The following is a 25,356-nucleotide window of genomic DNA, read 5'->3' as shown; positions in this document are numbered from 1 at the left end:
TTTGATGATGGGTCAATATACAATTGTTATATAACGGTGTTGGTATGTTTGAGGGATGTTGTATTCCCAAGCGCGCGTGAAAAGACGACATGATAATTTTCTGCAAGATTTGATGATGGGTCAATATACAATGTTATATCATGGTGTTGGTATATTTAAGGGATGTTGTATTCCCAAGCGCGCATGAAAAGACGATATTACAGAACCCGGCAACGTTTCCTAGGACGCGCACTCAGCCCAGGATTCTCTGCTTCATCTTCTGATGACTCAGAATCAGCACGGAGGGATGCCTCTGAAGCTTTGTGTGCCAAAGAAGTGGAGGGCACTCGCTCCTTCATGGGTGGTACTCGGAAAGACTCCACAATGTGAAGGGAACGGCACTCATCACCCAAGAAATATCGCACTGCACAGAACACAGGGCACATGTGTGGAGGTTGGGCTAGGTGCTTGGAAATGGTCGCAAGCCTAGACTCCAATACCTCCTTCGGATGGCGCCTCCAGTCCATCTGATAGCGACTTCCAGGCTTGAATGCATTAGGTTTGCAGGCCTCTACCAGGTGGAGTCGGGCAAGGACAGCAATGGTGACCCCTTTCCTCTCTATAATAATAATAATAATATTATCATCATAATTGTGATACAGATAGCTTCAGGAAGCACTCACGGAGCTTGGTGTTGAACATGGTCATCACCTCTGCATTTTTTCCTTGCTCAGCAGTACGGGAGGCCAGTTTGATGGACTGAGTTCGGGCCTTCTGTTCGTGTCTCCGCCACCAAGGACTGTCCTCCACCAAAATACCGCAAATGTATATCAACCAGAGGTGGAAGAGTGGTGGCTTTGCTTTCCACCCTGATTGAGTCTTCCCATATTCACGATCCCATACAAGGCTGTTGGCATATTCAACCATGTTTGCACCCTTTGCCCGTTCCGCTGGAATCTTCTCTTCATTGTGTTTGACCCGATGGAAGGGAGCCCATGCAGTGAGGATGAACGCAGCAATGAGGCTGATGTGGAATCTTGCATCCAACATATCATAGCTCTCGGTGACCCAATTCGTGAGCTCCTGAGACATCGGGTCCTTCAAGATGTCTTGCTGGATCCAGTCAAGTGGAAGTCGAGAACGTTTGATGACCCATGTAAGGTCACCAAGCCTTGCATCAATCCAGTTCCATGATGCCTGTGGGTTTCCCTCTGTAATCTGGGTGCTGGCAATGGAGGCTGCAAGGCGATCTGGATCAGACATGGTTCCCAGATCAGGTCGTCTTGCATTCCTGCTGGGGTATATCAAGTCCACCCATGAATCATACTGTGCCCATTGACTCGACCTCCCTGTGGGAAACATGGTGGAATGTGGATATCGATACATCCGTCTTGAATCCATCTGAAAGACAACAGCCTCAATGCAGAACTCCTGTTGCCCTTGTGAGGATGATGTGTGTGGGCAAAGGTCTCGCAATGCCTGGAAGACTTGAGTGCAGACTTCCGCAGCAGACCCTTGTCGAAAGAAGGGTGCTCCAAGGCCCTTCCTTGTTGATGATGATTTTTGAACAAGGTCAGGCGGTGTGACCATTGCATACAAGCCACGGACCCATTCATAGACATCAATGCGGGGCAGGTTCTTCAAAATTGAGTGTATGGCTTGAGAGGAGGTAGCAAGTGTGAGAATCTGGCACTCTGTGGCCACTTTAGAATTGTCAAAGGGGTGTGCCCTGGACAAGAGTTCCTTGAGTGCATCAGCTTGGATATTGAGGCGACGTCGGTCATCTCGGTCTGCAGTTGCATAGCTTGCATTCAGGGATTTCTTGATTCCCTTCTCAATTTCATAGAGGGCATCTGTCTCAAGCGTTTCAACCACATAACTGGCTAGTGACTGAAGGATTTTCTCCTCCCTTGGGAGGGAGGTGGGGAGATGTTCGGTGGTGTGAAGACCAAGGCGGATATGCTCAATGAAGCAGGTGGCTTTCATACGCTGTGAGTGAAAGTGAAGGGGTGGGTCAGTACTCGGCAATGGAAATTCATGCATGATTGAAAAAGTGGGTTATTATCGTAGTTCCATTCGCGCATGGAATGACAACAACTTCTCTGTGGTGAATTTTTAGAAAAGCAGTTGTACTTCCATGCAAGCACAGAACTACGACAATAATTTCCCTACAGAGACTTAAGAGAAAGGTTGTACTCCCATGCGAGCACAGAACTACGACATTAATTTCCTCCAGAGACTTAAGAGAAAGGTCGTACTCCCATGCGCACACAGAAGAACGACTATCCCAAGGATTAAAACAAATAAACACTCACATCATATGTGGCCTGAGAGTAGTTGTACAGAACAACACGCTTTGATGCGAAGCGTGGGACTCCTGCAGCATCTTTCGGCCATCTGGATGCATCGACATCAATCTTTTCCATTCGTTCAAGGTGGATCCCCACCATGTCACTCAGACATGGGAATCCAGTTTCCTTGATTCCGACAGAAAGCAAAAGAGGGTCCATCACATATGTGGACAGCACCCTTCCTGCACCACAGAACCCAAAGCTACCAGCTCGTTCCAGTGCTGAAAGCAGCTCTCGCAGCAGCAAGTTTGCTGGACGTCCCTCTCTCTTGCGTCGGACTTCAGATTGGTAGATGTGATCTATGGCCCAGAAGAGAGGGTATGTGGTCCAAAGATATGTCCGCTGAAGGACCTAAATCATCCCCATTCCCACCATATTAGACACGTCAAAGCTGATCATGACCAACACATACCTCAGGTTTGAAGATGACCAAATTGCGCCTGAGTTTGTCTACCAATTCCGGATCAACCCATGTGTCCACAAGGGGGGTGAGAATCTTCTCGAAAACAGCTCTGGAGATCAACCATCAATACAAAGTACAAAACTTCCAATATATCATTCTGACCTTCCAGTCCGTTTCTCCTGTGCAATTCCAGAAAAGTTGATGGTCCAATAATTCTCCAGTCGGAGATCAGTTGGTGGTCGCAAGTCAGGATCATTGGATGTGAGTTTATGCTTCATTCGGTCAAATGGCATCCCCCGCTCCACATAGGAGGACATCTCTTCAGCCTTTGTGCGTTCTGTCGGTTGGGCATATTGTCCAGCAAGAGCAGCAGTTATGGCTCCATGCATGGTTTCAGCTGCTCCTGACCTCCGTGCAATCCGATGTTGCAACTCATTGTATCCCTGGAAAAACACACCCTTTAGGGGCTCCACAGCATGCTGATGAAGGAGGTCCTCAACCTCCTGGGTGTCAAGTTCGTCACCACCAAGCAGTTGGTCATCATCAGATTCTCGGTTTGAGGGTGCATAGTCACTATCGTTATTGTCATCATCACTGTCTTCTCCAATGGGGTCGTGGCTTTGTCTTTGCCTTGTTCGAGAAAGCAATTCACTGTTGATTCCCTGTGCAGCCCTGTGGAATTCAGGGAGGACGGTGTTTGCTTGCACATGCCCAAAGCGTGTCATGAATGCTTGTGGGTAGACAGAGATGGACACATTTCCAGTCCGGTCGCCATAATGGAAGTGGTCAAACATCGTTGGGGCATCGTGTAACTGGAAGAGAGGGCCCCCTGGTGCAGCTGTTGCACTGAAAAATTGGACTCTACGTTCAATCCTATTTTTCTCTGAGTCATAGATGTTAACGTCATTTCCATCTATGTCCTGGTACGGCAGATTGGCGAGATCAGTGATTGGTTCATTATTTTCATCATAAACCTCGTCATGCTCTTCTAGGATAGTTTCAGGGTCCACATTGACTGTCTTAGCAACAGCAACGGCACTAAGCCCCAAAACAAAATCAATGCACACACTTGTGAGCCATCATACATTTGATGACTTACCGCAAGTGGGTGGCAATGGCAAAGCTCCAACGTGATATGTGCTCGAAAGAATAGTTTTGGCCAAAGGTAGTGATGGTTCGCTCCAAGTTGACATCACTTGTGTCAAGCAGTAGGTCTTGACCATATTTCATCGAGACAATCAACGGTATGGATTCCTTGAACCAAGGATCGTGATGCCATGTCTCAGGTGCATTCTCGAAGAAGTGTGATTCATATCGTTGAACCATCGTGTCATGCATAGACCGGACACTGGAGAGATTTAACATCGCTTTTGACGATTGCTGTGAGCTAGTGAAAATGCATCGACATATGAGCAAAGAGACATTGAATGCTCCAAGGCTTGCTTGACTTACACCCAATCTGTGATGGCCTTGTATTGGTCAAGCCTCCCGGACAAATCTATGTAGTAGTTGTCATGTGTGGAGTAGCTCCTGTTGGGGATACGGCCCATTGCCCAGAGAATTATGCAAGTGGCCATACGGACATGTGCGGGAGTCATCTGGGTGCGCTCGGATTGGGTACCCAGTGCAATTGGATCGTTATCATTATCTAGGAATGAGCGAGGTGCCATGGCAAGAAAGATGTTGTCATGATCCTGTGTACCGATGAAGAGCATCCTGCCTGTGGGGTCAAAGCCAAGGTCACCCCTGTGGTTGAGAAATGGACGGGAAGATCCCAACAAGTTGAGGTGGAAGCACCAGGTGGTATTCACATTAATGGAAGGGGGAGGAAGGATCACATCAAAACCGATGCGATCTGGGACTTTGAGGGAGAAGTCGATGTGGTGCCCTGCAGTGCGGTAGGCAAAGTGTTGGGTGACACCATCTTCATAAAAACTGTGATCGACATTGAGCCTGTACTTTGTCCTGAGAAGGCGGAAGGCCCTTCCACCATCCTTGCGGTTGTAGAGTCCTTGCAGCTGGCTGAGGTTCAGCAATTGTTCAGGCCGTTGATGGTATCGGTCTCGTTCAGGGATCCTAGAGGTGGTATTCATCCCTATCATCGCACCTGCGATCAGGCCCTGATTGACTGATCCATATGCCTCCTCAGCCTGTGGATTATCTAGGTCAAAAGCAGGAATGGTTGCTTCCACTGGGATGGATTCGCAGACATCATCAAGCCCGGCCATAATTTATGTTGGATTAATATGATGGACAACGTGGGTTCAAGCGGGATGAAGCAGGATGCAGAACAACCAAGCTGGGGACATTGAATGGATTCTGTATTTCAAATAGGGGACAATTGGCACACTGCTTTCCACTGGTTGATTGTGTCACCCTTGGACATGCTGGTAGTTGGTTACTCTGCACAGAGTCATACACCCGTGGCAATATTACGCTTTTTTCAATGCTGAAAATTTGTCATCTCTTTAATTTTTCTTACATTTCAAGGTGTCAATGTGCCCCTTGGTATCGGTTCAGTTTGATCAGTACCATCATATCTGAAGGCCACCATGTATGACCTTCGCTCGCTGCCATGCCATCCAATTTTTCCCTGTATGTATTGTGTTGTTACGAGAAAGATGATTGAATTCCATTGACCCTTGCAACATAACAACATAGTTATTTGATGATAACAGAACAAGTGGGCAGTGCAGGGTCTGGCAAAGCGCAAGCACTCTAGTGGGTAACAGGATAACATAATATGTCACAACAAACTAGGGTGAATCATTGTGATCCCACCAAGCTGTTTATCGTTTTTTCATTCGCGCAAAAAAGTACGACATTGACATATTGTCTTCCCATCTTATGGCCAGATGAACCACTATGGTTGCATTGATCTAAGGAATGCATTTTCACATCTGGGTCCCCATACTTATGAAGGCCACATATATTATTATTCCACAGTTTGCAACCCGGGAATGATCCACAAGTTGGATCAAGTGGACATCGCAATAATGATTGGTCACTAAGATGTTATTCCCAATGATTATGTCACTTTGCCCTTATCGTCATTCTGAGCGCGCAAAAAAGTACAACATCACCATCAAATCATAATAACAATATTATGGACCAACCAATCTCTTAGTTGTCTGTGGGCCATTCATCATTTTTACGTGCATGCAAAAGGTATAGTAATGGTGTCAATCCAACACACAAATAACATATCAAATACAAATTAGTATCATATGACCCATCTGACTAATGAATATTCTTGATCTGATTGGCTCGGGTATTCCCAATTGCGGTCTCTTGTGAAATAATAATTGGCACTGCCTTTTGCTGCTTCACCCTCAACTGATCTTGCGATCAACGGAGCCATGGCATCTACTTCGTCTGCAAAACCAACCGTTGACAATCTCAGGGGGTTGCAGTTCAACCTCACCATCTCCGATGAGTGGTTTTCACTCACAACAGATGCCAAGATTGCGGCATGCGTGGAAATTCGAGAACGTGCTCTGATCGGAATAGGTGAACTTAACGTCTATGATCCTGAAACCCCCTGTCTACGCCTTGGGGGTAGGAATGCTCGACCTATTCACACCCCATCCGCAAAGCGGATAGGCCTGGATGTGTATCAACACTCAGGTCCTCGCCGTCTCACAACTGAGATGGCTCTCAACCTCGTCATTCGCCCATCATGGGTTGCAAACGAAACCTGGCCTCGCCAGATCACCCATTCTAATTACGAATCACTCCCACACATCAAGTTCAATGACCTTGGTGAGAAGGCCGCCAACGCAGGCCAAGTCCATGTGATCAATGGACAACACAGGTCAGTACCGCAATTTTAATAATAATTGTTAGTATCATCATGAGTGACATATGATCTCTTATTTGTCTAGAATTCAAGGATTGCGCTATGCATATGGCATGGCAAAAGCTGAATTAGAGCGCCTTCGTGAAATAATCGAGGCACAGGAGGAAGGGAAACAATCAGATGATGACAAGGCTGCCTATGATTCCGAACTGGAAAAGTTGGAAAAGTTGAAGACATGGCCTTGCAACATCTGGAATTTAGGTGAGCCAACATTCTCCATCCACATTTCCGTCAAGGCCAACACTGACACCTTGCTTCCTTGAAAATAGATGTTATCGAGGGAGATGGCAAGGGTACCTTGCTCATCGATTTACTCTCCCAGAACAAGGACACCGTCGAGGTTGCAACAACGGAGGAGGATCGGTTGGCACCAATTTATCAACAACTTTTGGGGTTAGAGATGAAAGAAGGGTGGCGTCCACGCTTATGGCGCGCAACCCCCTTGCCCAGTGACATCGGAATGTCACATCACCGAAAACCTACTGAACTCATGTTACAGATCCACGCAAACAAGGCAAAGGTTGACAGGATCTCAAGGGATCCCCGAACAACCCGTGGAATGATGGAGATGACCAGGATGGGCAAGTATTACCGCGACTGGAGTGGTTTCAACATCAACCACCTGTCACTCAACACAATCAAGGCAACATCTTCCGTGAGTATATTACTTCACCTCTATCTCACACTGATCAATGTCCATGCAGTACCTGTGGACATATATCCAGGCCCAGAATGAACTTCTGGGCCTTATCTTTTCGCCATCCGAATTGGATGCCGAATTCCCGTATGAGGAGTTTTTCACTTTGATAGTGAAACTTGGCCGAGCGAAGACTGCTACCAGCCGGGACGGGCTCATGGCAAGGGCTGACGAACTCATAGCAGAATTCAAAGCGATGTTCATCGATCAGCAAGAAGCACTGCCTGACCTCGAACACTTCTACACGATGGAGTTTTGGACATTGGTTGAAAAGGCGGAACTCGAAGCTGGGCTTGTCACACTTGGTAAAGGGAAGAAGAAGCGGGAAAAGGTATATCCCGACGATGTCTTTCAGGTCTTTACCCTGATACAGAAGGAGCGCTACATGACATATGTGGCCAAAATCCGTGAAGCGATTCAGCATGTCATCTCTCGTGTTGAGGCACTGTTGGTGCCTCACGTCAAGATCTCTGCCCTCAAACGATTCGACCTCCTTTTCTCTGGACATCTCCATGACATCCATCCCATCCTCATGACCACTGGACTCGTCTCAAAATTTGAGGACTTGAGTGAAAAGTACAGTGATTGCTTTCGTGAGGTATGTGAATCCTCTTGTTCCCTGAACCCCCATTCCACCCTCTGGTGTCGTATTTCTGTGCGCGCACATGGAAACGACAAGACAAACTTGTAATAATTATTATTTGGGCATGCAACATTCCTCCCAACTGTCGTATTCTCATGCGCGCACATGGAAACGATATGATGTCCCATCTGTCGTATTCTCATGCGCGCACTGAGAAACAACATGAGCTTCTTGTGCATGTGTTTGATGTTGATGATTTGATGATTTTAATTATGCCCATTTCAGATTCATGCATGGGTCGACCCCATTTCAATTTACCTTCTTGAATGGCCCAAGGACTATCCCGCTGATCGCTCATACCTGCTCTTTGACTCATTCTCCCGAGACAAGCTCCTCAAACGTCATTGGAATGTTGAACTTCTTGTAAGTCACATTTTCTCCTTCCATCATCCCACCCGCTCATCATCAAATATTTTTCAGTTCACTTTCGATGTCATGTCTGACCTTGTGCCACATTTTGCCAACTGGATGATTGAAATGGAGACTGATCCAAAATTCATCCATATTCCACAACGCGAGACTGCAAAGCTGCCAAGGGGCTTCTTCGAAAAGGTTGGCATTTATGCTGAAGCCAAAGGGAAAGGCAAAGCCAAGGCCTCGGAAGCGAACCCACCCTATCCTCCTCGTCCCTCCAATCACAACAATGGAATCTTTGCATCAGGTCCCCTTGCACTCACTTGGGAACTTGAATGTGATAACTTTAAACTTTGCCACGACGTTTTTCACACCTGGAACTCGGCAACTGAGATTTCCTTACGCCGGGAATCTCGGAGTTCAAAGCAAAATGTCCATCGTGCCATGTCTGTGTACCCTCTCATCTCTATCAGCGAGGGCACAGGGAGCAACGTGAATCGTTTATCCTCCAAGTGGAAGATCGCAATGTTGCTCTACATGATCCACGATGCCCGGTGCCATAAACCTTTGATCCAGACAAAAGGGATAACGGCATTGCTTTACACCACCCTCGCTGACAGGATCAGCAACTTTGGGATTGATCCTCAAAGGTTTGACTTTGTCATCGGTCATGCGAAGGCTGCAAGGAGTCAGGGGTCAAAATACCTGGAAAACCCTTCTGCATTTGTTCGAAACCTTCAGGGTCTCCCAGAAGAATCTGAGGACGAACCAGATGAAAGTGACACTCCCCTCTCCCACTACAAGCTGGCACGAAAACAACACCAGGCCAGTATCCTTTCCATGCGCAAAGCATTCCAGAACCTGCCGTGGATTCACTACCGCAACAATATCACAAATGACATCGACGATGACCTCATTGAGGCATGGAATGACTTCGAAAGTGTAAGTCAATTGATTGATTATTATTTTATCCCTCCCTTACTCAACATATTCTCTAGGCCCTTCATCGATTCAGCATCGTCCATGCAGTGAATTCCGTCCTTAGTGACGAACAGAAATTTGGGGATCGGCAGAAGGTGACCATCTACGATGAGGATCTTTCATCTGGACAATGGATCCCTTCGTCTGGCCGGTCGCTCAGGCCTCGCTTTTACAAGGGCTCAGCAGTATGTTGGAATGCTCAATATTTTTACGCAAGCATTTATTTTCCATATATTATTATTATTTAGACCCGAGCCGACAAGGCAAGGCCCCCCCAGCCTTCTTGAAGGGCCACAGAGACTTCGCCTATATCTTTGATGTAAGCATGACAATCATCATTCGTCATTAAGTCATTCTTTGCCAGCCTGATCCACACCTTAGTCCGCTGGGGAGGAGGATAATAAGTCTTATGATAGCGTCACCTCCTCCGATGCATCATCTGATAAATCCTATGCACCAAAACGCCGGAAGAAGAGCAAACGTCAAGAGGACACCGAGATGGCAGGAGGGGATGAATCACCACATGATGGTGCAGCAGATGAACCAGAACCACCCCAAACCCCCCCATCGGGCAAGCAAGCTATGTCTAGCAAACGGTCTCGCCAACCCGCATCGACATCAAACTCGCCTTCATCCCAGCTGGCAGTGAAACGGGGCCGAATCACCGAGCCCCAAACTGATTCAAATCCGCCGCGTCAAAGTTCTCGTCTGAAGGCAGCAACATCAGAAACAGTGGATGCTCAGCGAACAGGTCGTTCAGCAAGGTCAAAGTCACGCAAAGGTCCCAAAGGGGACAGCGATGAACTTGTTGCCAACACAGGCGGCTTGAAAAAGCTCGGTTATTGACCACAACATCCTATACTTCATCACATTTGTACAATAGCATATTATAATATTGTGAATGAAGATGCCCTCTCTCCCGCTATGCCTTTTTGCGTGAAGAGAACACAATCAATACCAATCCAACAACCGACAATATAGGTCCATCAGTCCATTGCGACCTAGCGGATTGGCCAGCAAGTTGATCTGCCCTTGTCGTAGAATTCTTCGCGCGTAGAATTACGACATCAATTTGAACCACAACTGGTTTCCATCAAGATGAAATATGCACCCTGGTCGTAGAATTTTTCGCGCATGGAATTACGATGTTTGGCACAAACTACAATGGACATCCCAATGTCCACAAACACTGATACGTGAAATAACTATGTTTTGTAGCAGGTCATCACTCTTCGCAAACACTAGTATGCAAACACTAGTATGACCTGGACATTTTTTTTGGATAAATAATTACAATCATAAATCCTATATTATGATTGTGGTTGTGATTATCCCTCATCACACCCAACATCTCTAGCAAGGTCATTACTGTTCGCAAACACTAGTACGCAAACACTAGTATGTATGACCTGGACATCTTTTCGGGACCAATAAATTACAATCATAAAATAATATACCATTATGATTGTGGTTCTGGTTATCCCTTCATCACACCCAACATCTCTAGCAAGGTCATTACTGTTCGCAAACACTAAGACATAGTACGCAAACACTAGCATGTATGACCCGGACATTCTCTTGGGACCCATAAACAAATCATAATATATTATTTATTTATGATTGTGGTTGTGGTTATCCCTCATCACATCCAACATCTCTAGCAAGGTCATTATGAATTTATGGTCGAAGACACCTCAAGGCATCAACATCACACAGAAGGACTCTAGCCCTTCAGCTAGAAGTTGTCAAGCCGAAGCGCACAAGGAGTCAAGGTCTCCCAGAGTCAAGGCCCACCAGCCCCAACTTCGAACTCACTTGCTAGGGTACAATCACATCACTTGAAGCGGCCCCAGCCCAAACAAGGATATCCCATGACAGGTAGAACCAATGGCTGGCTGGAAAGCAAAGGAATCGTAACCTTGACCTTCACTTCCACCCACCCCAGCTCTTCTGTAACGAGTGGACAAAAAGGTCTTCTGAACCTATTTTGTCCTCAGACCCCAAACATCTACACCATGGTTGGGACTGCACTTGGTTCATAAGCCACCGACCCATAGCAGCTTCCCCAAAAATCTCCAGTGGTTCACGCAGAACAGAGTCTATGCTACCCAGCAATTTATAATTATTTCATGATAACCATGATAACCATGATAACCCAACACAGGAGCCAGAGGGCCTCCTTGTTTGTGCAGTCGCCCGCCCATACGACTATCCCCTATCAAAATGTCACAGATGCCAACCATAAAGGCTTTCCAACAAGGAGCCAAAGGGCCACTCTATAGAAGGGGGGGGCAATAGGCTATTGCCGCTGCACCCTCGGGATTTTCCGGGCTTGAAAAAAAGAGAAAAATCACACCTTTCTAACGGTACCAATGATTTGAAATTTGGTTCGGCCGTTGAAAAGTTATAAGCGCTGACATTTCTGCACCCTGCACCCTTGACCTGAAGCCTCGATGTTTTCTCGGTCAGTTTTGAGAATTATGGGCGGCAATAGGCATTCCAGATAGCTGTTGGCGAGATCTACAAGATGAAAAAAAGAGGATGTGAATAGCTGCTCTGGGTAAGGAGATATGGGGAAAATAAAATTTGAAGGAAAAAAATAATAAATAAATTGATAAGTGGACGAAAAAAATAGGGAAAAATGCGGGGTTTTTTGGAGTGGAATATGGTGAGAAGATAGAATGGGGAGATATTTTATTTGTAATTTTTTTGGGAAGTTTTTTTTCAAGGGTGCAGAAGGGTGCAGAGGGTGCAAGTGAGGGTGCAACTGAAATAAAAAGTGAAATATCTGAGTGGAAAAAATAGATATAAATATGGGGTGTTTTTCAGAGTGATATATTCAGGAGAGAGAATGGAATGGAATTTTTAAATAATTTTTTTTGGAAAATAAATTTCGAGGGTGCAGGAGGGTGCAGGAGGGTGCAGTGAGGGTGCAAGTGAAACTAAAAGTGGAATAAGTTTTGACTGGATGGATGAAAATTGAAATGGTTGATAGGGTTAGGAAGGTGTGATTTTAGTGAAAATTATAAAATGAAAAAAAGAGAAGTGGCTGTGCACTTTTTTGCACAGCCACAGAGGAAAAATTTTGATAGGAAGAAAGTGGAAGGTGAGAAAGTTGGGAGAAGAGGTTAGAACTTGAGTTGAGAAGGACTTGAGAAGACAATAACACAAGAACACAAGAATGCGACAACGCAACAACACGACAACACGACAAGGTGACAACTAAACAACTAGACAACTAGACAAGGGAAGAAGCAAAAATGGAAAACTGTTGAACTAAAAAAAGTGAGAACTGAAGTTTGAAGTGTGAGTTGAGAAGCTAAGAAGGTGAACTAGACAAGGCACCAAGGCAACAACACGACAATATGACAATGCGACAAGGCGAGAAGGTGAGAAGACAAGAACTAGACAAGGTAAGGAGCGAAAATGCGGAACTGTGGAAGTAAAAAGTGGAGACTTGAGTTTGAAGTCTCACTTGAGTGCAAGAACTAGAGAACTAGACTTGGGAAGAAGCAAAACTAAGGAAGTAAAAAAAGTTCGAAGTTGAGTTTGAAGTGTGAGTTTGGAAGCTAAGAAGGTGAACTAGACAACTAGACAAGAAGACAAGGCTGGTGACAAAAATGCGGAACTGTGGAAGTAAAAAAAGTGGGGACTTGAGTTTGAAGTCTGGGAAGAATGCAAGAATGCGAGAAGGTGAAGAAGGGAAGAAGACAAGAACTAGACTCTAGACTTGGGAAGAAGCAAAAAGAAAAAAAGGTTTAGAACTGTGGAACTTGGTGGGGGACCCGACAAGTGGACAAGAGGACAAGTAGACAAGGAAGCAAAAAAAGGTTTGGACTTGGGAACTGTGAAACTAGACTTGGGGACTGTGGAACTGTGGAAGTTTGTCGGGGACCCGACAAGGGGACAACCAGACAAGGGGACAAGGTGGGAACTGGCTCAGGGGGAAGTGGAAGTAGGGAAGGTGAAAACTGTGGAAGTTTGTTGGGAACCCGACAAGCGGACAAGCGGACAAGTGGACAAGGGGAGAAGTAGACTAGACTTGGGGACTGTGGAACTGGTGGAACTGTGGAACTTAGGAGGGGACGGGATAACCGGACAAGCGGACAAGCTGACAAGCGGACAAGTAGACAAGTAGACTCGGTGGGAACTGGCTCAGGGTTTGTGGAAGTAGGGAAGGTGAACTGTGAAAGTTTGTTGGGGACCCGACAAGGGGACAAGGGGAGAAGTAGACTAGACTGAGGGACTGTGGAACTGTGGAACTGGGGACGGGATAACGCGAGAAGCTGACAAGTGGAGAACTGGACAAGGGGAGAAGTAGACTAGACTTGGGACTGTGGAACTGTGGAACTTGGTGGGGGACGGGATAACTGGACAAGCGGACAAGCTGAGAAGTAGAGAAGGTGGGAACAAGGGATCTACTACCGTCATAGTAGGTCTACTATGATCTGAATTGATTTTAAAATTCCCATGGCATAGTAGGATTGAATGGAAAGGACTGAATTGGTTCTGAAAGTCAAGTGGCTCGACTACCGTCATAGTAGGATTGAATGGCATAGTAGGATTTTTTTCTCATGGCTAGCAAGTGAGGATGTCCACTTGCTTTTTTTCTCACGGCAAGCAAGTGATGATGTCCACTTGCTTTTTTCTCACGGCAGCAAGTGAAGATGTCCACTTGCTTTTTTCTCACGGCAGCAAGTGAAGATGTTCACTTGCTTTTTTTCTCACGGCTAGCAAGTGGAGATGTCCACTTGCTTTTTTTCTCACGGCAGCAAGTGAAGATGTTCACTTGCTTTTTTTCTCACGGCTAGCAAGTGAAGATGTCCACTTGCACTATTGTCATAGTAGGATTGAATGGAAAAGGCCAGTGCATAGTAGGAGGTCGGTGCCATCTTAGTGTCTCTGCTACAGTCATAGTAGGATTTAAGCAAGTGAGGATATTCACTTGTTTTTATTCTCATTCACTGCCTTGTACACTTGTGTGAGCACGGAAGTGTGAGAAGACCTCCAGACACTGCCACAGTTCTGGGCGAGCTGCTCGCCCAGAATGTTCCCACAGGTCACAGCCACAATTCTGGGCGAGCAACTCGCCCAGAACGTTCCCACGGCCTCCAAGTACTGCCACCCGGACCTTCCCTATGGTCACACTGCTCAACTGGGGAACTGTACAGCCTTTCCTTTTATGGGTGCCATGGAAGTTGAGAAGGTTGCCCTTCTTCCAGACTTGTACCCAGCCATCTCCGCTATGGATGCACAAAATCTGGACTAAGTGGTTGTTATTGTTGCGAGTTGATTTCCGGAGTAGGTGATCGGATTTGTGTTTATGTCTGTCACATGTGACTTTTGTATTGTAATGGTAGCTATTTAAATTGTGAGGCTATGCAGACACATTTTTTTCTCTTGGGGTGCAGGAAGGATTGAGGTGGGGGGAGGGAGGGCCCGCTCTTCCCTTACTAGATAACAATCCCAGGTTCTCTTACCTGTGTCCAAGGCAGGGTTGTGTTGTGCCCGATAGCGCGCCGTTGGGATATCATAGCACAGCATCCCTTGGAACCCTGCATCCTTCCCCCGAGTCGAATCCCTGGTGTGAGCCTTTTCTCTCCTATTTCATTGAGAGCTGAACTTGTCCAGTATAACCGGCATGAAGGTGGGGTGTCGAGGGAGTCGAGGGTAGTAGACCTCTAGGTAGGAACCCTTTGATGTATCCGGCACTTACATCTCTCATTCCCATGCAGCATTCCCGTTCAGCATTCCCATTCTTATTTTGTTTTTCCCCCACTTTGGCGTATCTGCTGCTCCCTGGGAGTCCCAATACTTTGATATAAAGGGATCAGAGCACATCCCTCAAAGTGTTCCCAGGCAGACGCGTCATCGTGGCTTTTTCTTTTTCCATATCTCTCTTTTTTATTTTCCACGATCCCCCTTCTCAACTCAGAACATCTGTTTCTTGCCGTTGAAAACGTCGGTCTCAATTTGTATCGATCACTGAATCCTCCGTATCAGTCTCGGCCGCTGAAGTTTCCGTATCAGATCCTCTTGGGGAATCCCTTTGACGAGAGTTCAACTCCGTACGACTCTTCACTTAATTTTTCCCGCTTCTAGTTGACTTTCTGCCCTATTTGCGCTCAACCGCATTTCCAGACTCTCATTTAGTTTTCTGGCAATCAGATCAACGGTGTCTATGATCTATGGTGGTGGGTCGCTTTGTGTACGCCCTTAGCCTCCATTTCAACGCCTCATGTTGGTCCAATGCGCTGTCAGCGCTCAAGTTCACCCCGGATCTCTATGGGCATTTGGCTGTAGGCGTCTTTGGGTGGGCTGCTTCGTGACGGCCTTCTGTGTCATTTTTGGCCCATTTGGCCGGTCCTTTGGGCCATTGGCCCGGATCTTACGTTAGGACCTTCATCCTAAGCTGGCGGACGATCTGCTGCCGTTCGAGCGATTTTGTCGACGGGGGGATGAGTTTTTGGCTGGTTTGATGATTTTTGGTGCGTTGGTCATAATTTTCCCCCTTTCCATGCCTTTCTCCCCCCTTTAACTCGCCCTTCTGATGTCCTGCGACGCCCTTAGAACCTATTCCCACATCTGATCCCCCCATGCCTTAATTCGCATCATTCATATCCACCCAAGCCCGCGTGTCCGCAGTTGCCGGTTCAGTGATCTCTTACACACTTCAACAAACAAGAGTTCAACAACAACGACGATGTCTTTAGCGTCTGCCCACCTGCTTACTACCGTCATTGCATCTGACCGTGCACCCCACTCGCCCTTCCCTGAGCCTCCCATACCGCCCATACCGCCATCTCCATCTCCAAGTGCTTCCATCATTCGATTTGTCTCTCGACTCAGTATGCCCGGAATAATATTGTTAACTTCGGGAGAACCACTGGTCGATTAGAAGGATTTGGACTTATCAGTAAGTATGCCCATCCCCACTTCTGACCTCTTGTTTCAATGGCTCGCGACTAACGTTGCTTACTTGCTTGGATCGTCACGCTCAGTTGACTCTGCCCGAAATTTCGATCCTGCACGCAAAAATCGAAGCAGGAAACGTCTCATCCTTTCCGTCTGCTTCCTCCGTCGTCATTTCGGGGCGTTGCTTCGGACCATCTATGGGGTTCTGGTGATCCAACATCCTAGCCTTGGCACCATTATCTTAGCATCTGTCTGACTCGGCTTGACACAGGTGTGGGGGAGGTCAACTCTGAGCACATCGCATTGCTACCAGACTTGTCATTTACATGAACCCTAAAGGAGAGCTGACTGTTTGTACATGCGTAATCAATCACTCTCAAATGATGTGGTGCAGGATAAGATGGTCTGGACGAGGGTTTGCGTCAAAACTAAGAAACCCATACCGATGGGATCGTGAAACAAACATTTGGATGCTCGTCAGTACTGCAGCGACATCGTGGGTAGGTGACCAGCCAAAGCTCTCCGTTCGCATAAACGTTCGGATGGAGCATATTTGGCAACGGTGGCAGGTTTGTTGGGATAGGACTCATCGAACGTCAGAAGCAGCTTGAAAAGCCTTGAATGTTCCATCGGCTACTTGGTGGCCTAAGTTCGAATAGGTTCATTGTGCAGCACCCCAATAGTACTTAGCGGCTGCTGTAGCCTGTTAGAGTGAAGAAGGTCTAGGGACCCGTCGGACCGCTCACGATTTGACCTATCGATCTGGGTCAGCTGTATGTATGTAATTGTCACGGAGTTGGCCCAATTTATTGTGTCTGGTTCACTGCCATGGAAGTCTGGTGCCTTGTCGTCGATCACGATAACAGGCCTACTGGAGAGTCGATCCCGGTTGGGATATCTTCCAAAACCAATGTCGCTGGCTTGAAGGAGATGGTCAAGGCCAAGGCACCTCGTGTCCTTAGCGACATTGATGCATACGAGCTCGAAGTGTGGAGATTTACAAACTCACCAGCTAATTTCGTCGATTATGATCGTGAAGTGCTTAAGGAGCTAGTCAGCAAGGCATTCTCTAATAGGGGGGTTGAAAAACTCCGTCCAAGGCAGTTAATAGAACGCTTGATCAATTCAGATCGAAAGGCAGTGTCAGCTGGAGAGGCACTGTCAAATGGAGAGGCACTGCTCGTCAAGTTGCCCGGTGCGTCAACACTCATCCCGATAAGTAGACACCTGACTTTGTGACAGGCCGAAAGCCACAGACAGAGGATGACAGTGAGCATTCAACATGTTCGTTCCCCCCTCAAGCTCGTCTTTAGTGCCACAATTAGATTACCGTGTCCTCGAACTTCAATGTCTCATTCGTGACGATGACGCCAACCGCATCTTTCCAGTGGAAATTTCGGATACAAAGACTGTTGGTGCCCTCAAGAAAGCCATCAAGGAGGAGAAGAAGCCCGCACTGGATCACATTCTTGCAGACACCCTCACACTCTGGAAGGTTTCCATTGCAGTCGATCACAGTTTCAGCGAGGCTATGAAGACCGTCGAACTTGAAGATGCCGGATCGCTATCACCTGTGGATATATTATCCGAGATTTTCCTCCATCCGCCTCAGCGTAGACATCTCCACATTGTCGTCCAGGTTCCATGTATTAGTGAGTGCATGATTTGTGTTACTCCTTATCTGTTTGAATGGTATTGGTCGTGCGACCGCCCCGTTTTGTACCGCCAGAGAGTAAGTTATGGTTTCGCTGGCTCAGCTCAGTTATTGGTATTCCCTCTGGATCGATTTTGGTGAACCTGACGATGGCCCTTTCCCCAAGGCAAGAGTGTTCCACCTTCATCATATAAAGGCAACCGTGTCGCCAAGGGCCGGGCGGAATGGGCTTCAAAGTTTGCGCAAAAGGCGCCTTCGGAAAAAGGGAAGCTGAAATTTTTCGCTGCTGACCAGAGAAGAAACCCTCCTGCATTCTGTTTCAATCGCCCACCATCGACTGCCGCGACAATACCTATCACATTGTACAATCCCATATTTGGCAAGTTCCAAGACGACTGCAAAAGTTACATACCGACGAAGGCAGACCATGACTTTGCCTTAAAGCTGTCAAGTTCTATGTCAGAGTTTTACGACGCCGAGAAAGGAAGGGCGGAGAAGGCTCGAGAAGATTTTGGAGGGTACGAGCCCCCCTTTTTGGCGGGCCAAATCGACGGGTATACGACCGACGGAGATCTTCGGTGCAACAACTTTTGCTTCGGGCTCATGGAAGTCAAGTCAGAGATTAGCCTAGGCGGCGCTGAGCCTCTCTTTGAAGCGGCCTGGTACTACGCTGCCTTTACGAGGGGACAGATTTCCGCTAATCTGGGCTCCAATCTCCCTTGTTTTATCCTCTACATCGCTGGTGAGCTTGCACGTGTGTTCTCGAGACGTGCATCATGACCTAAAGTTCATGTTGCAGGTGCCCATATTGGTTTTGCAGGCGCCCTGTGGACCGCACGCCCTCATCTACAGGTTTTAGCACCTACTTTGCCGCTCTTCTATCACACATCCGACGTCGATATGCGGACGCAAACCGCGCGTTTTTTGGGTGCAGCGAAGAACGCGATTCTCGCGTTGAAGAACTACTAAGAATCCCAACTTGCGTGTACTACTGCCCCGTCCCCCGCCCAGCCACCCAACGTGGAATTCCCGCACCCTACCCACTTCCGTTCTCTGGACGACCATACAAACCACTCATTCGAATACTTATCTCCCCTTAACGAGGAGAAACTCGTATTCTATGGCACTGCCGGTGATGACAAAATATGCATCAAGTTCGTCCGTCGATACTCGGAGGATGCACATCGCACATGCTCATCATTAGGATTCGCGCCTGCCTTGAGGGGCTTTCAGCCCATTCCCGGTGGATGGCATATGGTTGTCATGGATTTCATCGATAATACTTATCATGAATTGGAGGATTCATATGCGAAAGCCTCGTTTGAAACCGAAATCCGAACGAAGGTGACCAGTCTCCACCAAGCAGGATATGTGCATGGCGACATTCGAACTACCAACATCATGGTGAAGAGGGACTGTACACCCGGAATCATGCTAGTTGACTTTGACTGGGCAGGTGTACCTGGGAACGTACGATATCCAATGAGGTTTCCGCGTGTCTGTGAGTGCAATGATCCACTTGCCCGGCAATGACCCTTTTCTTCTCCAGAAGGCAAGGTTCTGCCCAGCAGTATTGCCACGCCAGCATAGCATTCGAGAGAAGTGCACCTTCGGAAAGAGGGGAACCAACAAAATTCGCTGCTGACCAGAAAAAGCAACCACCTGTATTCTCTTTTGATCGCCTGCCATCGGTCACCTCGACAATACCCATCACACTATATTGCAAATACAAAGGAAGATAAAGACTTCACCTAAACACTCTCACTTTCTATGTCAGATCTTCCCCGGGGAGAGAGAGCTGAAGGGAAAATTGGCAGGTATATGGAAGTCAAGCAAGAATTGGGCTCGCGCGGTGCTGATCCTCTCATTGAAGCTGGTACTATGCCGAGGACAGGAGAAGACAGCTGTTGGCCAATCTCGGTCTCCAACAACTTCGTTTTCTTCTCTACCATGCCGGTGAGCTTCTAGGTTTGTTCCCGAGATGTGGGCCCTAGTTCGTGTTGCAGGTCCCCATATTGGCTTTGCGGGTGCCGTATAGATGAAGATTCCGCCTTGCCTGGGCACTAGGAGACTTATCCTCCAGTGCTCCTCTAAAGATCATCCAGGTCCGCATTGGTTGAAAAATGATGCATGCAATTTATATCCAGGCCCTCCTTTGTAGTTATGAGGACCCACCCTTCTCTTGTTCAATGGACCCGCTCTTTTTGTGTCCTATTAATAACGCACCCTTACATGTAGATAAGTTTTGACCTGACTATTCAACCCGGGAATGGTGTGTTTGGACCGAGGCATCGCAACAATTAACGCAACGTTGCGATGATCGTTCGCTGACATGTCCCATTCGAAGCGATATTCAGGGTATTTTCTCCTTAGCTTAATGAGTAAACAAAGGCTCCATTGATCCTGACTCCGGCGGTGTTCAGAACATCTCTTAAACGTCTCTTAGTCGTTATGTGGTTGTACGGAATAGGTGTATGTACGGAGTTGGCTGGATTTGTTGGTTTTTATTGTTTCTGACAACATACCAAGCGAGATATCCTCCACTCAATGAGTGTACCTCAAGAAGAACAGAATGAGGGGAGCACCACCAATACCGCCAAAGGATTCAGAAAACTCCTATTCGTGGTGGATCGAGGCCCAGCTCGAGTTCGGCCAGTCAATCTCGTTTGCTGACTGGAACTTTGAAATCCTATCGGTGTGACATCCCTCTTTCATTTTGCCTCTCTGGTGATAACACAACGTTAGGGCGGAAGAAATGGAAGAGCCCATCCGTGTCGACTTGGAGAGTGCCCAGAAATGCAAGGTGGTTGACATGATCGACTTTTTGCTCGCGTTCTGCCTGTCGGGAAAGGGCAAAGTTGTCCCCGCTCGTGGTGAGCGGGTGTTTTCGCCCGAACACGTCAGGCCGATTGCTTATTCAGGTTTTTTCTAGGTTTCGTTATCTTCGGTTGTTTCCTTGTTCTTTGTAACCTCTGCTCTTGTTCCTCCTGTTCCTCGTTGTCCTTGTTTTTCGTGTTACCCTCCATCCCCGGTCTCCTGCCTGTTAATTACTGGCTTCCCGTCTTCAATTTCAAGAGGTTCTGGCATTGGCCGGGACTGTTGCCACGCTATTCTGTTGCGTCTCATCCAGCGTGCACACAAGCCGTTCATTAGGCGGTTTCACGGTTGGCTAGATTGCTAAACTCAGGAACTAAACTGGGCCTAATCCAGAGGATGTCAGGAGTGAGTTTGGGGTGGGTTCAAGCGGCTGTTAAGACAAGATCAAAAGCGTTGATCCTGATTGCCAATATTAACCATTTGTTTATTCTTCATATTGTCTCTTGATCCGCCCACTCCGGTTCTATTTAGTTAGTTGTACTTATAACTTGTGTAGGTTACACTGGATGCCCTCGTCTCTACCTCTTGTCGTAAGGCTCCCATCCGAAATTGGGGCACCAGTGTAAGAACGAGCACAGCACTCCACCCGAGTTGCTGAAGCTAACTTCCCACCCCTCCGACCTTACGAGCCCAGGTGATTTCATGCAACCCTCTGGATACGTATTCCTGACAGATACCCAACCGGCGGTTGGGAAGGTGTGTCTTCCTTGGTGGGACGCTGTCACACACCATTGCGTTAGACAGCAACGCGGTTTTTTTTTTCAATAGCATTCCACGCTCAGGCCCTGACAACAAAGGAATAAATACACAACTATTCATTCTGCCATTCCTGGCTCCAATATTGATATCCTATGTAACGATTCAGCATCGTGTGATCAGGGGTCCCCAGCAGATGGTCCGACTGGGAAGTGTGGTTGCTGCTTGTACCAGGCACTTGAGAGCGTTGCGACGTTTGCTGTTCATATCCAACACCCTGTGATTCTACTACCGTCACACCCCCACTCGGTCCATCCTGTCCCATCCACAGGTCTTCTGGCATCGAATCAGCATCCCACTCCCACCCATCAGAGAGCAGCTCTTTCAGCGGGCATTGAGAGTACAGATCGTCTAACATACGTGTATCCTCCTGGCATGCATCCAAGGGAGGAAGAGCAGCATCAGGTAACTCCTCCAGCATGGATCCAGCAGCATCTGGCTCATCCGAGGATGGATCCTCTGTCGCATCCTCGTCGCAGTCATCCTGCTGTGTTCCCACTGGAGCAGTACCTTGAGTCTGGTGATCACGGTGCAGTGGGCCTATGGTCAAAGGAGGGGTTCCCACCCACGCTCGACTTGCCACTTGACGCCAGCGATTGGGTCTCAGCACGACTGCCCTGTCATCGATTTGGTCAGAGGCCCTTCTGAGTTTCTTCGAGGTTGGACAAGGGGACGATGACCTTCTTCTCTTCCTTGAGGATTGTTCAGGGGTTGTTTGTGGTGATGATGATGATGACGTGGGTTGTGCTGGTGGGGGGATGCTGGCCAAGCTCGTCATGTCCTCGGCAGTGACTTTGCCATCCATGATGGCACTAGATATCAAGGGTTCCTGCACCATCTGGAACAGGAAATCCTTCATTCGGTGGGCCTTGTTCCAGCAATCATAGTCGGGCAAATCCTTTTCAAACATTATTCGCATTTGGAACTGAAGGTCATCCAGGAATAGGTCGACGTCACTGTGGGGCACCAAGGAAGGGAGAGAATTATGGGAAGGGGGGGAAGATGTAGTATCCAACGACGATGCCATAACAGGCGGCAAAGGAGACGCCATCATCCGCTCCAATGCATAACCCTGTGTGTCCCCGATGTTGTTGGGGGTGGGATTGGGGGAAGCTCGTCGTACCTGGCCTTTGCCCGATTCATAGCTGTAGAGTCCTCTTGAAGCACGTCCTCCACTATACTGTGAAGCTGGTGGTTGAACTCCTCTGCCTCATCCAGCTCCCTCTCCTCCCGATCCAGCTCGACCCGCTTGCGTTGCACCATCTCCCTAGACTTTTCCACCTCGTCACGGTGCGAACTCAGCTGTCCAAGGTGGTAGATACTGTCGTAGTACTTGTCCACCGCACCATCCAGCTGCTCCACGACTGCCTCTGACACCTGTTGAAGTTCCTGGAAGCGGTCTGGGGAAGCCGCTTCGATGACTACCCCAGAGGTGAAACAATAGGCCTTATCTTTCCATCCAGCGAACCGTCTCAGCAAGGCCCACCACCCTTCGTTTCTCCTGACCATGTCCGTGATCCGAGCCACATCGAACCTGTCCAAGTTGTCACTCGTCTCATCCACATCCTGTTTCTTGAACGTGGCATCCACTGTGCCTTGACGGATCAGGCGAGATAGGAGGATCTCTTCCAGTAACTGAACCGCATCATGAGAAAAAAGGACAAGAAGACAGCGAGAGTACTCTTACGCCATCAGTGTTATGACCCTTAGCCACGCATAGTTTTGGGAGCGCAGTGTCCCAAAAGAGCTCCTCGTTATCTTGAGTGAAATGGAATGCATCCACATCCTCTTGCTTCCTTCTTCCACCATGCCCTTTCATCCGACTCATCATCTTCTTGGCCTGCTTCTCCCCAAAGACGATGTAGACCAACTGATATGTAGGGCCTCAATGAACAACACCAAACAAGGACAGAAAGACTTACGAGAATGAAGGTCCTTCGTATCTTGGACATCTCCAAGTTGACTCGCGAGTTGTTCGCCTGGAGATAGGCTGGATGTAGGAACTTGGAGAGACGTCAAGAAAAGAAAGGAAGGGGAAAAAAAAAAAAAAAAAAAAAGCTCACGTCATCAGGGAGGAATCCCCAAGTGTTCGACTTGCGGTCCTGAAGGGCATTCCTGAATCCATCTGGAACCCTCTTCGCCTCCGAGATCGCCCCTTGGCTGTATATCGCATTCGGTTTGTTGTCCAACACAGCGGTCCACCTAGGAGGGTGCTGGAAGTTGATGGACCACGAAAGGGCAAGGTCCAACGCAGTCACTGACGTTACCCCCGTGGTTGCACCAGGGCACTCAGCTGCGCGATGTGAGTTCTTATCAGCTGTGCATAGAGCTTTCCGAGGTGTCAGACAAAAAGACGACGAAACTGCATGTCGCTCACCTGATGCATCCCACAATGAGTCCACCTTTCCATGCTAGATGGCACTTTTTCGCATTCCCTCCAGCATGGGATCGTGAGGAGGTCCCCGATGGCCTCTGCCAGCTCACTCGATCTCCATACATCCCGCAACGGCAACATCTCCTTCTCCTCCACCGCCCTCCAGGCTGAACCCAGTTCCATCGTAGCCGGTGCCGGATTCTTCGACTTGATCACCCCATGCATGACCGAAAACACGTAGTGCCACTTGTTCGGCACCTTGTCCTCCATCTTGTTATCTTTGGCCAGCCAAACACGGAACATGACTTCGTGGTTCTTTCGAAGAGCTGATGATGAAATCAACGACATGATGAGACGGAAAGGAGGATCTTCTCACATTGCCCATAGAGCTTCACCTTCCAAAATGCGCGGGGATGCGCATACACCGCCTCTATCGGGAATTCCTGTGAGGACACTTCCTCGTCAGGATGTGCAAGTTCATGCTCTTGCTGCAGCAGAGTCCTTATATGCATTTCCAGCACCCTCTTTCGGTGCTGGCCATGGACGACCTGTACCTGGATGTCTGCAGGAAAACTTTGGAGGTCCAACCCATCGTCGTCAGGAAGCAACCCCGTCATCTCGTGCATCAAGGGGTCGATGCTGCCCCCCCAAGTCTCATGGTACCTGGCGACGAACTCTTCATCTACTTGGCGGTTGCCTTCCAGATCGACCAGTTGACGAAGAGGAACCTAGGTGTGTATGAGTGCATGTGCGTGGAAAGCATAACTACTTCACTCACGATGGCAGAGCCCTTGTACATCCGATCTCGGTAGTCGCTGAACTCGGTCCACATATTTCTTGCCATTATTGGACGATCCTCATGGATCGATGGCAGTATTTAAGCATTTCCAGAGGCACCGACAGCTCGGTTACACTGGACGTGCATCTGAGTGAAGACGGCAGCCAAAATCAACTGTTCCTGAGAATGGAAGTTTGGGTTCATATTGAGCAGCTCCGGCTTATTCTATGGAAGCGAGATCTACATGGCAACACCGACCCATACCGTAAGCCAAGCACGAGAGAATGATGATGGGAGGGTAGCAACGCAACAAGGAAGCAAAAACAATTGAACAACCAAACATAAACAAACAAACAAACAAACAAACGATCCCCTATATCTGGCTGGTTTGGGCTTACGAGCATGAAATCGGTGTTTGGGTTCACCTAGAAAAGTTAGCCAACAGCCACGTACCTCGTACTTTGCCTACCTTTGCGACCAAAACCACAGACGATTTGAAATTCCAACCATATCAGGGATCCAGGCGGTGATAGGCGCGGGAGAAAGTTCGAAATAGCAACAGGCCCTGTGATGGCCAAGACCGGTTTGTGCACGACAGGCAGGCAAGCAGCAGCAAAGTTAGTGTGGCACAAACATTAGAGGCCTCGTTGAGCAATGTCGAGTGACCAAGGAAAGTACAAGATTACCGGAAGAATGCGAAAAAAGAAACAGATGCCAAGGACCAGTTATGGATGT

The 25,356-nt window shown here is 48.0% G+C and overlaps 4 protein-coding genes across 4 annotated transcripts; 2 read left to right on the top strand and 2 right to left on the bottom strand.

Moving 5' to 3' along the window:
- Positions 1-197: 197 nt before the first annotated feature.
- Positions 198-4,961, bottom strand: EI90DRAFT_3136316 (uncharacterized protein; the record flags this gene model as incomplete). The annotated part of the gene is made up of 7 exons (XM_039064790.1): positions 198-598; positions 663-1,968; positions 2,295-2,681; positions 2,743-2,842; positions 2,896-3,771; positions 3,833-4,120; positions 4,186-4,961. 7 exons carry the CDS (start codon positions 4,959-4,961, stop codon positions 198-200), a joined length of 4,134 nt encoding a protein of 1,377 aa, XP_038908456.1.
- Positions 4,962-6,092: 1,131 nt separating this feature from the next.
- Positions 6,093-10,113, top strand: EI90DRAFT_3136315 (uncharacterized protein; the record flags this gene model as incomplete). Its single annotated transcript, XM_039064789.1, has 9 exons — positions 6,093-6,547; positions 6,618-6,793; positions 6,862-7,247; positions 7,297-7,887; positions 8,158-8,295; positions 8,353-9,228; positions 9,285-9,452; positions 9,485-9,586; positions 9,649-10,113. The coding sequence occupies 9 exons, from the start codon at positions 6,093-6,095 to the stop codon at positions 10,111-10,113; spliced, it is 3,357 nt and encodes a 1,118-aa protein (XP_038908455.1).
- An 8,623-nt stretch (positions 10,114-18,736) lies between these two features.
- EI90DRAFT_3091040 (uncharacterized protein) lies at positions 18,737-19,426 on the top strand (the record flags this gene model as incomplete). Its single annotated transcript, XM_039062360.1, has 3 exons — positions 18,737-18,764; positions 18,807-19,331; positions 19,386-19,426. 3 exons carry the CDS (start codon positions 18,737-18,739, stop codon positions 19,424-19,426), a joined length of 594 nt encoding a protein of 197 aa, XP_038908454.1.
- A 2,098-nt stretch (positions 19,427-21,524) lies between these two features.
- Positions 21,525-24,687, bottom strand: EI90DRAFT_3136313 (uncharacterized protein; the record flags this gene model as incomplete). Its single annotated transcript, XM_039064788.1, has 8 exons — positions 21,525-22,597; positions 22,651-23,104; positions 23,157-23,339; positions 23,392-23,472; positions 23,533-23,778; positions 23,847-24,169; positions 24,220-24,571; positions 24,622-24,687. The coding sequence occupies 8 exons, from the start codon at positions 24,685-24,687 to the stop codon at positions 21,525-21,527; spliced, it is 2,778 nt and encodes a 925-aa protein (XP_038908453.1).
- Between the last annotated feature and the right edge of the window lie 669 nt (positions 24,688-25,356).

Source organism: Cantharellus anzutake (genome assembly GCF_015039405.1).
Source record: "Cantharellus anzutake strain C23 chromosome Unknown EI90scaffold_158, whole genome shotgun sequence".
Classification (NCBI taxonomy): domain Eukaryota; kingdom Fungi; phylum Basidiomycota; class Agaricomycetes; order Cantharellales; family Hydnaceae; genus Cantharellus; species Cantharellus anzutake.
Note: the sequence above shows the minus strand (reverse complement) of the source record. Positions and strands in the feature narration are given on the sequence as shown.